Genomic DNA, 14,425 nt, shown 5'->3' with positions numbered 1-14,425 from the left:
TCAAAGTAAATGACTGTCTAGTGCAGGGGTCTGCAACCTGCGGCTCCGGAGCCACCTGCATCTCTTCAGCTCCTCTCCAGTGGCTCCCTGTGGATTTTTAAAAATAGAAATGAATAACTGTTTTTTGTTTACATTTTCATTTTTATTTATCATTGCTGTAGGTACACACATTGAGGAAAAAATAAATAAATCTGAGATTACGAGAAAATATAGTCATTATAATATGAGAATAAAGTCATAGGTTTATGAGAGAAAAAGTTGTAATATGAAAATAAAGTCATAATATTATTAAAGTTGTGACTTTATTCTCGTAATATTGCGACTTTTTTCTTGTAAAGTTATGACTTTATTTTCGTAATATTACGACTGTTTTCTTGTAAAGTTATTACTTTATTCTCGTAATATTATGACTTTTTTCTCGTAAAGTTATGACTTTATTCTCGTAATATTACGACTTTTTTCTTGTAAAGTTATGACTTTATTCTCGTAATATTACAACTTTTTTCTTGTAAAGTTATGACTTTATTTTCGTAATTTGTTTTCTCGTAAAGTTATGACTTTATTCTCGTAATATTATGACTTTTTTCTCGTAAAGTTATGACTTTATTTTCGTAATTTGTTTTCTCGTAATGTTATGACTTTATTCTCGTAATATTACAACTTTTTTCTTGTAAAGTTATGACTTTATTCTGGAAATCTCAGATGTTTTTTCCCCTCAATGTGGCCCTAATACTCCGTAGTACATTTGCACTTTGGCCCTCACTGCATTATACTTACAATATATACTATATACTTAGACTATAGGCTGTGTCTAAGCTGTATAATGTTTCGTGGCTCCAGACAGATTTTTTTTTTTTTCTTGGCCTAAAATGGCTCTTTTGATAGTAAAGGTTGCTGACCCCTGGTCTAGTGTATAACCCATGGTAATAGATATATAGAATCTGTCTATATTAATTAAATTAATTAACAGGCGATCATGACATTCTTGTGATTTATTTCAGATGATGCCGTCTTTCAAGAGGGACACCCATATACATAAGAGGGCTGGAAACTTCAAATAAAACACTGCACTTTTGAGTCTGAGCCAGTAGAACATTATCAAAGCACTTTACATTAGGGGATACAGAACGTGTTAGGCTATGTAATTATATCTAATGTAAATCTGTTGGATACAAAATGACAACAGAGGGTGTAAGTTGTGATTTGTAATTGTAACAATTTGCAGAATTTGTGTTGCAATGCAGCCTCATAATGTACTGAGATTATTGATTCTGTGTGAGTATGCATGTGTTTGTATGTTTTAGGGATGCTCATTTGGAAACCTTTTCTTAACCGATAACCGCCCCTCTTAACTGATTATTAACCGTTAACCGACAAGATTTGTGCCTCTCATACAGGAGCACAACAGATATTGGTTGACGGGAGTCTCCAGTTCAGCGTCTGGGAGCGTTAACTTAGCAGCTACGATGCTGCGTGTAGTGTCGCGGACATGCAGCCACTTTCCCAGTAAAAGTCTCCACCACACATTTAGTTTAGTTTAGCAGGTTGTCTGCTGTGTGTCTGCCCAGCGGAACTTTAGTGAGTGTCCAACAAACAGTGTGTGTATTTGTGCTACGTTAGCAGCTCTAGCATTGCCGGAGGCTTCGTGCTCGCCGCCGCCGCACACGTAATCTGAGTAACTTTAGTGAGTTTCCGACAGACCAGTGAGTTTGAGGCTGTTGGTGGCGTTATAGCTGTATAGTGTGTGGACAGTTTATTTGTCAGTGAATAAATGCTATGAAACTACAACTCCTCCGCTCCGCCCAAGCGAGCTGGAGAGACATCCACGGAGAGACCGGAGCTAACTTCCTGTATCCTGCTACTCCAGCTCCGCCTCTTAAGGTGGGCTGTTAAGGTGGACCAGCTTTTCTCCTTAAAGAGACGAGCCGCTCCTCTGAGCCGCTCAGCTTTTGAGTTATTTATTAATATTTCTTTTAACCGTTTTAACCGATAGCGTTAATCGATTAAAATGCTTAATGTCGGTTAACTGTTAAACGGTTAATTATTAACATCCCTAGTTTGTATGTTTCTATGTTCAAGTATGGGTGTGCTGTGATGTGTGGTGGTTCTCGGGTACTGTGGCAAGGGATCTCCAGTCCATGCTGGCGCTGCCGATGTAGAAATGCTTCCTGTCGACCACCCAGAAGGACGAGAGGAGATGGCCTTTGGTTAGCGCTGTCATGTTCACATAGTGGACTTCAGCATCTAGAATTGGAGAGTATAGAGAAACAGAGATCAAGTAAAAGACAAAGAGAGAATGAAATAAAGGAAGTTACGTGTGAGGCAAGGGATAAAGGTAGATCTAGCCACAGACAGGTTCAACAAGAATATGAAACACAAAGACAGATGAAGGGAAAGATGGAACGAGAGTGAGAGACTGAAAGAGCTGAGCAGGACAAACAGGGAGAGCAAACAGTCAGCAGACAGAGCTAAGCTGCAGCATGTTTGAACACAGACACACAGAATGTATAATACAGCAAGAGGGAGAGCTGACTGTGTTTGGCGAGCATCCCGAGCTCAGTGGAGTCGATCATCCCGCTGGAGATCTTCAGCTGGATTCCTTTAGCTTTCAGCCCCTGCAGCCTGGACAGCAGAGCCCTGCCCTGAGGGGAAACACATCATCAAACCTCTGCTGTCACATCAAACTCATGCTCTGTGTATTCAGACAACATTCTTGTGTGTTGCTTAGATTTTTCTTTTATATATCGTGGCACTACCACCACTCATTTATGTGCTATTTCTGTGTTATATTTCCCAGAGGTCCTTTGTTTGCAGCCAGCAACTGTGATGTCTAGTTTCTTTTTTGTTTTGATCAAGTATTCCTATTTGTGGTGTTCTTTGTTTCTTCAGCTACCTGCGCTCATTCCAAATACCCAATTACATACTTCCCTCTACAGAACAACAAATAACAAATAAAAACGTACAGTGTTTTCTGTTTTTCACAAAGTAACACACGCTGAGAATACAAAATGTGTAAGTGACTCATTTTATGAAGTGCACTGAAAAGGTCAGTAAAGATAAAACCCATCATCTATCTCCAGTCCAATCACATTGAGTTCTCTTAAATGCATACCAATCACAAATGAGATGAAGATGAACTTAAAGGTCCCCTATCGTGCACATTTTCAGGTTCATACTTGTATTTTGTGTTTCTACTAGAACATGTTTACATGCTGTAATGTTAAAAAAAAAACTTCCTTGTACTGTCGGCCTGAATATACCTGTATTTACCCTCTGTTTGAAATGCTCCGTTTTAGTGCATTTCAACGGAATTGCAACAGAATTGCCTTACTAGGCAACAGCTTGGGTCCATGTTTACTTCCTGTCAGCTAATATTATTATTAATATTATTTACATACACTGCAGCAGGAAATCAACTGGGACACATTTAGAATGTTTATGTATAAAACCGTGTAATAATATATATATTGTATATTTGTGACATCACAAATGGACAGAAATCCTAACGGCTTGTTTAAACGCACAATTTCTGAATTCGGGCTGTTTGTTTCTTCGTATATTAAGCATTTTGGTGTTTTTTTTTGGTAGTTTAACAGTATTTTTATAGCATTTAAACCTGCTTTATAATATAAAAGACATGAAAATCTCACTTTTTACAATATGGGACCTTTAACCAATGTTCACAATATTTGGATACAAACAGACATTAACAGGCATTCAGTACACATGCCTGCTACAAGAGCATCTCCACCTCCACCTTTTGTAACTTTGCCTTTACAGTATATTAAATTTTCCGGTCCAGCCTCCCTCCCGATGAATTGTCTTGTTTGGCAGCTTTTTGCAGAGAGCTGGAGGCTGAGAGGCCATTAGCTCCCCTCTGCCCCGAGGCCTCGGAAAGGAGCTATTACTGTCCAATCAACAGCCTCGGGCTTTCATTCGTCCTGATATGCTCTATTCTTTAAAACAGATCTGTGTGTGTGTGTGTGTGTGTGTGTGTGTGTGTGCACAGCCTGGCAAACCCTCCAGGCAACTGTCAATAGCAGACATCCAGTTCCAAATCCAAAATGAATAGCTCATTTTTGAGCAGCCTTAAAATAGCTCAGATGTACTTTTACCAGCACGTAAGATTCTACAGGGACAGTTATTGATTTTCCGCTCTGGTGATCATTTGTGTCAGTTCACTTATATCATACTGTCTACTTTTACTTTATTGTCTATTATTATTGATGTAGCAGCTGTGTAGTCTAGTCTGCTTAATGACCTGATGTGGATCAGGTCAAATAGCCACCATGTTGGACAGCTAATGCAAATAATCATCAACTCTTCTGTCACACTTTACATGTATTGTTATCAGTGGTGCAAAGTAACTAAATACATTTACTCAAGTACAATTTTCGGGTACCTGTACTTTACTTGCATATTTCCATTTTATGCTACTTTACACATATAATCCTCCAGAGTAAGACATTATACAATGTTGGGGATCACTGGGCAAAACTATCTATCTATCCATCAAATAATGTTGTATGATAATAATAATAATAATAATAATATATCACTTACAGGGGCCATTTTTTTCTGCAGAGCAAGTACATTTAATTTGATACTTTGATACAGTTTTGCTGATAATAATTCTGTACTTTTTATTTAAAGGACCAGTGTGTAACAATTAGGTGGATCTATTGGCAGAAATGGAATATAATATTAATAAGTATGTTTTCTTTGGTGTATAATCACCTGATAATAAGAATCCTGTTTTCGCAACGTTAGAATGAGCCGTTAATATCTACATAGGGAGCGGGTCCTCTCCACGGAGTCCGCCATGTTTTCTACAGTAGCCCAGAACGGACAAACCAAACACAGTTAACTTTCCCTGCTTGGGCCAGAGTTGATAACGTTACTCGCTCCCGTCGTCGCCGCCGCTCTCTCTCTCTTGCTTCACGCTACTCTTACAACAACTGGCTCTATAGAAGGCCATTTGCATTTTACACTGTAGTTCTTCTACGCGCTTGGCACAAGGGAGAGGCTTCAGTTGGTTGCAATCTGCAACCTCACTGCTAGATGCCGCCAGATCCTACACACTGTTCCTTTAAAGTTGGTAATCTTTCTCAAATACATTTTTGTTATATTTGTTGAAATCCTCACCACATCCCGACAGCAGTCAATTAATCAAATACTCTGACAAAAAAAAGAAAAAAATCTGTTATCTGTGGCTGTCGCAGGACTGTAATAAACGCATCCAATCATTTAATTTGGCCCAAATGAATGATTGGACAGGCTACCTGTCTGTCTACCTGCGCACACTCTGCGCATCACCGGAGTCTTCCAGAGTACTAACAATAGCCATGTTTACCTTCATAATGATATTTTTGGGGGAGTGGCTTTGAAGGACGGACTGTCAGTGTTGCCGACTTGCCGACTTTCTCTCTTGATTTAAAAAAAATATCCAACCGAAAAACGCAGCCCAGTGTTGCCAACTTTTTTCCAGTGAAAGTAGCTAGCTGCTGCGGAGCCCCGTCACTTCACAAGACACGGGAAACCTCTGTTGGTCTGGAGGAGCTGCAGCAGTTATTTCTGCACAAACATCCACTGTACATTCACCAGATATTCTCAAAGCTAAACTAACTCTTCTGCAGTGTGGAGTGTGCGCGCATGCACGTGAGCGTGGAGCGAAAGCGCGAGAAGGAGCGCTGTGTGTGAGTGAAGGCAGGCAGAGGAGCAGAGAAGCAGAGACTCCAGTCCTGGAGACCAAAGCTACGGTCTCCCCCGCATCCTCCGACCGCGGCCAACACTGTTTAACAGACGGGCTTCACTAGATACAACCAAGAGGTTTTGGTGCTTCCGTGTAGTTTGTGTTGGAGTCTGAGTCTGAACAGCGTAGCCACACGCAAGCGCGCATGAGACACCGACCCGGATTGATTCATACGTATAAGAAGTTACAAACAATCCCTTTAAAGGGACTGTTTGTAACTTTGTAAGCGTATAAATGTAGCGGGTCGGCACACATGCGCGCTCACATATGCGCGTTCGCGTCTAGCCGCTGTACCCTCCTCCTCTGCCTGCTCGCCTTCACTCAGACAGCGCGCGCGTTCTCGCTCAGCTCGCTCCACCTCTAGACGTGAACGCGCGCTCACTCCACATGCACTTTTACTCGGCCATCATCGAGTCCATCCTCACCTCCTCCATCACCGTCTGGTTCGCCGCTGCCACCGCCAAGGACAAGGCCAGGCTGCAGCGGGTCATCCGTGCTGCAGAGAAGGCGATCGGCTGCAACCTTCCCTCCCTCCAGGAGCTGTACACCTCCAGGACCTTAAGGAGGGCAGGGAAGATTGTGGCCGACCCCTCCCATCCTGGACACCATCTATTTCAGACTTTACCATCTGGCAGGAGGTTAAGGTCCATCAGGACCAAAACCTCACGCCACAAAAACAGTTTTTTCCCCATGGCAGTGGGGCTCTCCAACAGCCCATCTGCCCCCCTGTGACTGTCTCCCCCTCACACACACACTACTGCCCCCCCCTTCCCTATTTCTTGTTATTATACTGTTTGTCTTGCACCAACAAAGCCAAAGAAAATTCCTAGTGTGTACCTCTTACACCTGGCAATAAACACCTTTCTGATTCTGATTCTGATTCTGAAGAGTGTTTAGCTCTGAGAATATCTAGTGAATGCACAGGGGACGTTTGTGCAGAAATAAATGCTGCAGCTCCTCCAGACCAACAGAAGTTTTCTGTGTCTTGTGAAGTGACGGAGCTCTACAGAGAGTTACGTTGTCTTCTCGTTACCGACCGGGTGCCGGTGTCTCCTCTGCTCTCTCCGGCTGCGGGCATAGAGAGCAGGGAGACACGCTGGAGAGCCCCGCTGCCTCAGCCTGCACTTAGGCAGGAAAAGCCAACACTAGGATCAGATCTAAATCATGTTCATGGAGAGACCTTCGTCTGGTCAGCTAACATTACTGCCAAGCAGGTGAAATATAGAGTGATATTGTGGTTTTAGCTGACGTGTGTTGCCTCACTGTTTTGAGCGATGCTTGTTCAGGTATATTTAGAGCGAGCAAGCGCGAGCCCGACGCTAACTTTCATTGATTTCACGGCCACAGGTGTCGCTGTTAACAAGCATTCCTGAAAGTTACAAATAGTCCCTTTAAGTAAAGGATCCGAGTTCTTCTTCTCCCACCACTGATTATTATATAAAGGAGGCAAAGGCATGAAGACGAGACAGAGAAAAGGTAAAACAGACACAAAATTTACATAAGTGCCACAACTTCTGCAGAGTCAAGTCCCTGTAGGCTTGCTCTGGTTTTACCTGTCTGGCAGCAGGCTGGAAGCTGGATTCATAATCGGAGGAGTTGAGGAACCACAGCGGGGAAACTATCTCTACGACCCGTTTAGCTCGGTCCAGTAAGTTATACAGCCCCGCCGAGAGAGGGAGGTGTGATGTACCATTATCTAAGAAGGAGATGTCATCTGGGATGTTCTCCACAAGCACCACTCTGTGGGAAATAAACAGAGAAAGAAGAATAACACAATGATGTCAAATTTAGGACCTGCAAAAGAGCATTGTTAGGCTGAGCCATAGAGACCTGTTAATGGGAAAGTGCTGATGAAATGAATGTGAGCTCCGTGTTCTTTCACAAAGCAATTATCTGTTTGCATTAGTAGCAGAATTCTTATGAGCTTGGGTGCCACTGATATGATATTCCTTCTTTCTTACTACCAACAAATTAGCTAACAGCACCCTCCCTCTGGATCGTTAGCTTAATGAGAGTTATCAAAATTTCTAGACCACACACGCACTTAGATTCCACCGAGCATCATTAAATCTCGTACAGGTTGCCTCTGGCAGGGGCTGAGAATAATTGAGGGTTGATGTGCAGAGTTGTCAGCAGTGCAGACTCAATTACACCTAGTCATCGAAAAGTGACTCATTTTTGCTATATTCTTGTTGGTTTCTCATAAACACTACTCCCTACGCTATCACGTGACGCATTTTATTGTAATCATCAGCAGTCTGATGTAGTTTAATACCCTGTAGTTACAGCACACATCATTAATTCATAGAGTACAGAATAGACATAATATCTGAGATTATCTCCTTAAAGCTTCAGTTGGCGACAATTTTTTGGCATCATTGGGCAAATATTTCACAACAACCTTTCAGCATATTGTAATTCAAGTGTTCTGAGAGAGACTTCTGCACCTCCTTATGACTCTGTTTTCAAGCTTTAAAAAATCTAGGCATTATAGTAACAGAATATTGATTCATATTTGATCAGCGCTGCCTAGTTTGACCGTTTGGTTGGAGTTCTCATAGACGGAAGCTGGACGGCAGACTCCAGATCAGCTCTGACTGCTTGTTTTCCTCCAGTCTGTGAAATCTTCCAGATGCCGTTAGGAGCACCGGAGGACACAGAGGAATATGTTGTTGTTTTTTTCAGATTACCTGTTTCAAGTACTACTGTAAGGATATAGGGATTTTATATATATATATATATATATATACAGTATATAGCAATATTTTATTTTATAAAAAAATCTTTTTTTTAATCATATTTTCTCCAATCTCACCTACTTCAGCTTTAAAGGTCCCATATTGTAAAAAGTGAGATTTTCATGTCTTTTATATTATAAAGCAGGTTTAAGTCCTTTATAAATACCGTGAAAGTATCGAAGTGCTCAATATACAGAGAAATACACACAGCCTGTATTTAGAAATTGTGCGTTTGAAACAAGCCGTTAGGATTTCTGTCCATTTGTGATGTCACGAATATACAATATTTAGCCCCCAGTTTAGAGAAACAGACAGGACTACCAGCACGGGAGCAAAGCAATGTACTGCTGTGGAAGGGGGGCAGCAGCAAAACATATTCTAGCCACCTAAAAAAATCAATATCAATATAAGTCCATGCTATATTTAGAATATTTTGACCGCTTTATCTTGCTGTTAGACAGCCCTTTCGGACAGGGAACTGAACTGAAAGAGAAACTTATCTAACTTATGCTCCCTTCAAAGCCACCAGACTCCATTGACAAAACAGTATAGATAAGTTTCACTTTCGGTTCAGTTCCCCATCAGAAAATATTCTACATGTAGCATACACTTAAACTGATTTATTTAGGTGGCTAGAATATGTTTTGCTGCTGCCTTCTTCCACAGCAGTACATTGCTTTGCTCCCGTGCTGGTACTCCTGTCTGTTTTTTCCAAACTGGGGGGGCGTGCCGACCACCATCTACTGTAGGTAGACCAAATACTGCCACATTCTCACTCTGTTCCCAGTGGTCCTTGGACTTTTTGTTAAGACTTAAGGCTATCTTGTGTTTATATCTCTTTTTATGGCTTATATTAGTTCTGATTTGTCTAGACCAGGGGTCAGCAACCTGCGGATCCAGAGCCACATGCAGCTCTTTAGCCCCTCTCCAGTGGCTCCCTGTTTTTTACATTTTCATTTTTATTTATTACCATTGTTGTAGGTCTATTGTATGATGGTACAACGGAGTATTAGGGCCACATTGAGGAAATAAATAAATCAGAGATTTCAAGAATAAAGTCATAATATTTTCTTTTTTTCTCGTAAAATTATGACTTTATTCTCGTAATATTACGACGTTTTTTCGTAAAGTTATGACTTTATTCTCGTTATATTACGACTTTTTTCTTGTAAATTTATGTCTTTATTCTCGTTATATTATGACTTTTTTCTTGTAAAGTTATGACTTTATTCTCGTTATATTACGACTTTTGTTCTTGTAAAGTTATGACTTTATTCTCGTTATATTTTGACTTTTCTGGAAATCTCCCTCAATGTGGCCCTAATACTCCGTCATACATTTGCTCTTTGGCCCTCACTGCATTACACTTATATACTACATACTTAGACTAATAACTGTGTTACCAAATGTTTTGCGGCTCCAGACATATATATATATATATATGTATATATTTTTTTTTTGCCTTAAATGGCTCTTTTGATAGTAAAGGTTGCTGACCCGTGGTCTAGAGGATTTTGGATCTAGGGTTATGGCTTTTCTGTTGTATTATAATCCTTGTCTCATTAATTCCAGTGTTTCCTGTTTTATGTTGATGAGATCACTCCTCTTGTTTATAGTCTGGTTTTTACTTCCTGCCTTTGTGATTGTCTGCCCCGCCCTGATCTGCACCACCTGTGTCTAATCATCCTGCTATCTGAGTGACAGCCGCACTCCCCACTTCATCCGTGCCAACTGAGAAGAGGCTGGGTCACACGTCATATCTTTTGGGTACAACACATGCGCAGTAAAATCTGGTCTGCACTCCCCGAAATTGAGCCAATAGCAACGCACGGCCGCAGCTTCAGTTACACTGCGCATGTGTTAAACCCTGTACCTCAAGACCCGTGTCCACCCGTGTCCCAGCCTCCTTCCATAGGCCTTGATTTCTAGTGTGACAATAAATGGGAGCCATGGCAGCCCTAGATCTGCAGCCACACAGAACCAGGCTATTATCAAGCTCCAATGCTCACCACATTCCCTCTGTATCTGGCTTAAACATCGATTTCTGCCTGCAAGAATTTATAAGAGAAGTATAAATGGGGAGGGTGTTCAGTGAGGGCTAACTCGGATTATAGATTCTGCACCTCCGTGGTTGATTAAGTTTCTGGATAAAATTCTTTCCAAGAAACTAGCAGAACCACTTCTGCACGAGACTTTACTCAATTCCATGTGAGGGGGATGGATTTTATAAAACAATGTATGGTAAATATGCTGCAGATTAGTTTGGCGTCTCAATAGGTAGAGCATGGAGTTATATTGTGCCTAGTATGTCAAATCTATTCTGCACTCATAACTACTGTAAGTCATTGTCAAGGTGTGCAAGGAAGGAGTGAAGCAGAGGTCTTTAAACCACCAATCGGAGCCAAGCTGAGCCTCGCCGTCTCTGAGCATCTGTCAATCACTCGCCAACTCCGACCAAACAGTCAAACTAGGCAGCGCTGATCAAATATTAATCAATATTGTGTTACTTTCATGCCTTTTTCTCGCCTCAAATGTTTTCAGAAATATCTTGTAGTGTACTGTTGAGAAAGTAAGTGACCTGACAGCCATGTTGAGATCACTTGAATTACAACATGTTGAAAGGTTATTATGACATCTTTGCCCAATGATGCCAAAAATATTCTGCCTACTACAGGTTTAATGTTCTCAGTGCAGACAGGAGGTACAGGATACCATTGTGACTGAATGTGTAATTCTTTTCTTGGTTGGTCACATGAATACGTCATATGCTGAAAACCTGATAAAATTCACAAATTCTAGCTTTAAAACTGAGCCGCTACAACCTCAGAAATCGTGTTAAAGAAATTGGTAGCATTAAAACAAATTTGCGTTAACGTGTTATTATCGCGTTGACTCTGACAGCCCTAAACATAACCCAACATAATAACGTAATACAATCTTCAAGCAGTGTTACAGTAATGGATTTTTTTGCCCACTCGGGGCAGCGGAACCAGCTGTAATCAAAACATAGACACATAATCACCTTATAAAGTTGAAATACTGAACATATTCGGAAACAGTTGCCTATATACACATCCACTAAAAGACACTGCAACACTATCATTCATTTGGAGTCGTGCTTCTGGCCAGCTGACAAATGTATGATGGTGTGCAGTTAGGTGCTGGACAGGTAGTGTACAGTGGGTTTATCAGAGACGTTTCTCTGAGAACAGTTGTCTGCTGCTGCACGAAACAATGCTGAAAAGAGCAGCGTGAACTAAAACTAAAAGTTGCGGGTGGAAAAACCAAAACAATGAGCTGAAAGACACAAAAAAACCGATGCATAGAGCTGAGGGGAGCTGCTGAGCCCACCGAGTGATAATTCTCTCCAGGTTATAAGTCTCTCGTCACTACAACGCGGCCCCTTTCTCATTACACATTTCACATGTCATTTGATCCATTGTTAATATGACACTGGTGCAGATTTAAAATGAGCTTGTGTAGTAGTGTAGTTTGTTTTTCTCGTGGTCGTGTATTGATTGTTCCTCTAAGCCAGCTGATGAAATGTAAATGTCAATTCTTGAACTGGATATGAGTTTTAAGACTGTAGCAAAAGTTTAAGTGTTGGCGCAGCAGTGAAAAACAAGACTCGGTCAAAACCGAGTATATGGCTGGACCGTGTATGGTCAGTATTTTAAATTGTTACACAAATAGTCAGAGGTCATGTCTATAATGTTTTGTGAACAGTTTTTTCCACTTATATCTTAATGTTTGATTGAAAGACAACTTATAATGAAGCAAATGACATTCAGTTATATTAAATGGTAACATTTACTAGTTTGTATATTATACATTTTATACAAGGTGAAAAGGTATAAGCATGGCATACAGTATGCAAGGTTAAAAGTATTTCAGTTTTTTATTAAAGCATGTGTATCAAAAGCATTCATCATATAAGTGGTGTGTAACAATATATACAGTACATACTTTCGCGAAAGTTTATCAGTGCTGAGATATTCCTGCTGTCATAGCTGACGTTGTTGCTGCCGTATTTATTTCTAGATGGAGTGTTAATGGAGCAGCTACATATCCTGGAACTGATCGATCCGAACTCCATTCAGAAAACAAGCGTTTTAAAAGTTGTTTGCTTGTTGTGACATGACCAGACTTGACAAAGCATGACTTCGGTCTTTTTACAAATCAACATCATAATGTCGCTATTTCGGCATCATTCTGATCCATTTTTTGCAATTAAATCACAGTTTATTTTGGGTTCGTACCGAAGTAGCGTCGTGTGGATGTTAGCCCTCAGACCTGTCAGAGCACAGGGTCGGCCGAAGTGTGACAGCTCAGGGTCTATCGAGTGCTTCACTCGAGAGCACACTGGTGCCCTTGCATGTGCTGCAGGTGATAATATCCTGGCATCACATTGAAGGGCCAGTTGCCAGCTCACAGTTTGAAAATGTATTCCTGGCGTACGTAAAGCTAAGTCAGGTTTTGGAAAGAGGCCAAGGGGTCAAACTGCAGGACTCACACCCTCTGTGATCATAACATGATGATTTCTCCTCATGGAAATGACAATTTGTATGTTAAAGGTTTCGATCATCACTTATGCCCACTAAAAGTGTGTTGTGGTGTCTGTGTCTGCAGAGACCCTGAAGCTCTCTGCCTGGATTTTCTCTTTTCTTCTTATTTTGCTTTACACAGGATGCTTCTGGGCGTCTGCAAACAGCCTTTAGGGTGTTGTATCGTGTACAGATTGTAAAGCCCCCTGAGGCAAATATGGGATTTGTGATATTGGGCTATACCAGGGGTCAGCAACCTGCGGCTCCGGAGCCACATGCGGCTCTTTAGCCCCTTTCCAATGGGTCCCTGTGGACTTTAAAAAAAAATTAATGGAAATGAATAACTGTTTTTTGTTTATATTTAAATTTTTATTTTTCATTGTTGTAGGTCGACGGTACGACGGTATGACTTTTAATGAGAATAAAGTCATAAATTTACGAGAAAAAAAGTTGTAGTATTATGAGAATAAAGTCATAATATTATAAAGTAGTAATTTTATGTGTAATTTTTTTTTCTCGTAAAGTTATGACTTTATTCTCGTAATATTACGACTTTTTTCTCGTAATATTATGACATTATTCTGGAAATCTCCGATGTTTTTTCCCTCAATGTGGCCCATATACTAACTAATGAACCCCCAGCCAATAACGCACGTATGGGTGGGCATCTCGTTCAGGCCGTCAAATATCGCCGCTTTGTCACGCCCCTCGGCTTCTGATATCGATACATAAGTCCTTTAGCTCTGTGAGATAAAAAACAGCCGTATTTCACGGATGATAACGGGTTGTTTTATCTGCACGTGTTCCAGTGATTCCATCCCAGCTCCTCTGCCTCTCATCTGCGGTGTGCAGAGTGCTGTTATGATCCGTGTGTGTCAGTAGTTTGACTGCTGAGTCACACACACAGATTTAGGCTGCATTCATTCAAAATCCGGCAACTCGGTTCCTTCCCGCAGTATTGTGCGCAGTTAGTTGTGTGTTTATTTGTGTTTTAGAACGTAACCGTCGGGGAAACAATCAGAAAATAACAATTTATTTCTCTGATCCATTGCTGTGTTCTCATTAACGCTGCTCTTTCTCTTCATTCACTTTATAGCTCGCGCTTTTTGTGTCACTTGTAGGGATGTCACCAGAACAGATACTTCGGTACCAAGTCGATGACAAAAATCAAGCGTAGCGTTAGTTCAGGCAGGCCATGATGTCAAGCTCTGCTCATAGGACGGCTATCAGCTGATAACAGCTGATCTTAAGCCAGCCCAATCAGCTGATGCATCAGCTGACGGATCAGCTGATTCCTCTCTATGCATTCATTGGTAAATTTCATACAGGGCGCCTTATTTAAGCTGCTTCAGCCGGCCTTCCGTTGCTGCTTCCTCTACAAGCCGCTCGCA

At 41.1% G+C, this 14,425-nt stretch overlaps 1 protein-coding gene across 2 annotated transcripts in view; it reads right to left on the bottom strand.

Moving 5' to 3' along the window:
• LOC119495190 (inactive phospholipase D5-like) overlaps positions 1-14,425 on the bottom strand; it is an 80,377-nt gene that overhangs the window by 7,862 nt on the left and 58,090 nt on the right. Inside the window, exons 3-5 of one of the 2 annotated variants that reach the window (XM_037781432.1) lie at positions 7,306-7,492; positions 2,534-2,642; positions 2,117-2,244 (exon numbers count right to left, since the gene is read on the bottom strand). In XM_037781432.1, the coding sequence (XP_037637360.1) occupies positions 2,117-2,244; positions 2,534-2,642; positions 7,306-7,492 (424 nt within the window). Of the gene's footprint in view, positions 1-2,116; positions 2,245-2,533; positions 2,643-7,305; positions 7,493-14,425 lie in introns of those variants that run through there. The other variant, XM_037781433.1, reaches the window with a different exon arrangement.

Source organism: Sebastes umbrosus, chromosome 10 (genome assembly GCF_015220745.1).
Source record: "Sebastes umbrosus isolate fSebUmb1 chromosome 10, fSebUmb1.pri, whole genome shotgun sequence".
NCBI lineage: Eukaryota > Metazoa > Chordata > Actinopteri > Perciformes > Sebastidae > Sebastes > Sebastes umbrosus.
Note: the sequence above shows the minus strand (reverse complement) of the source record. Positions and strands in the feature narration are given on the sequence as shown.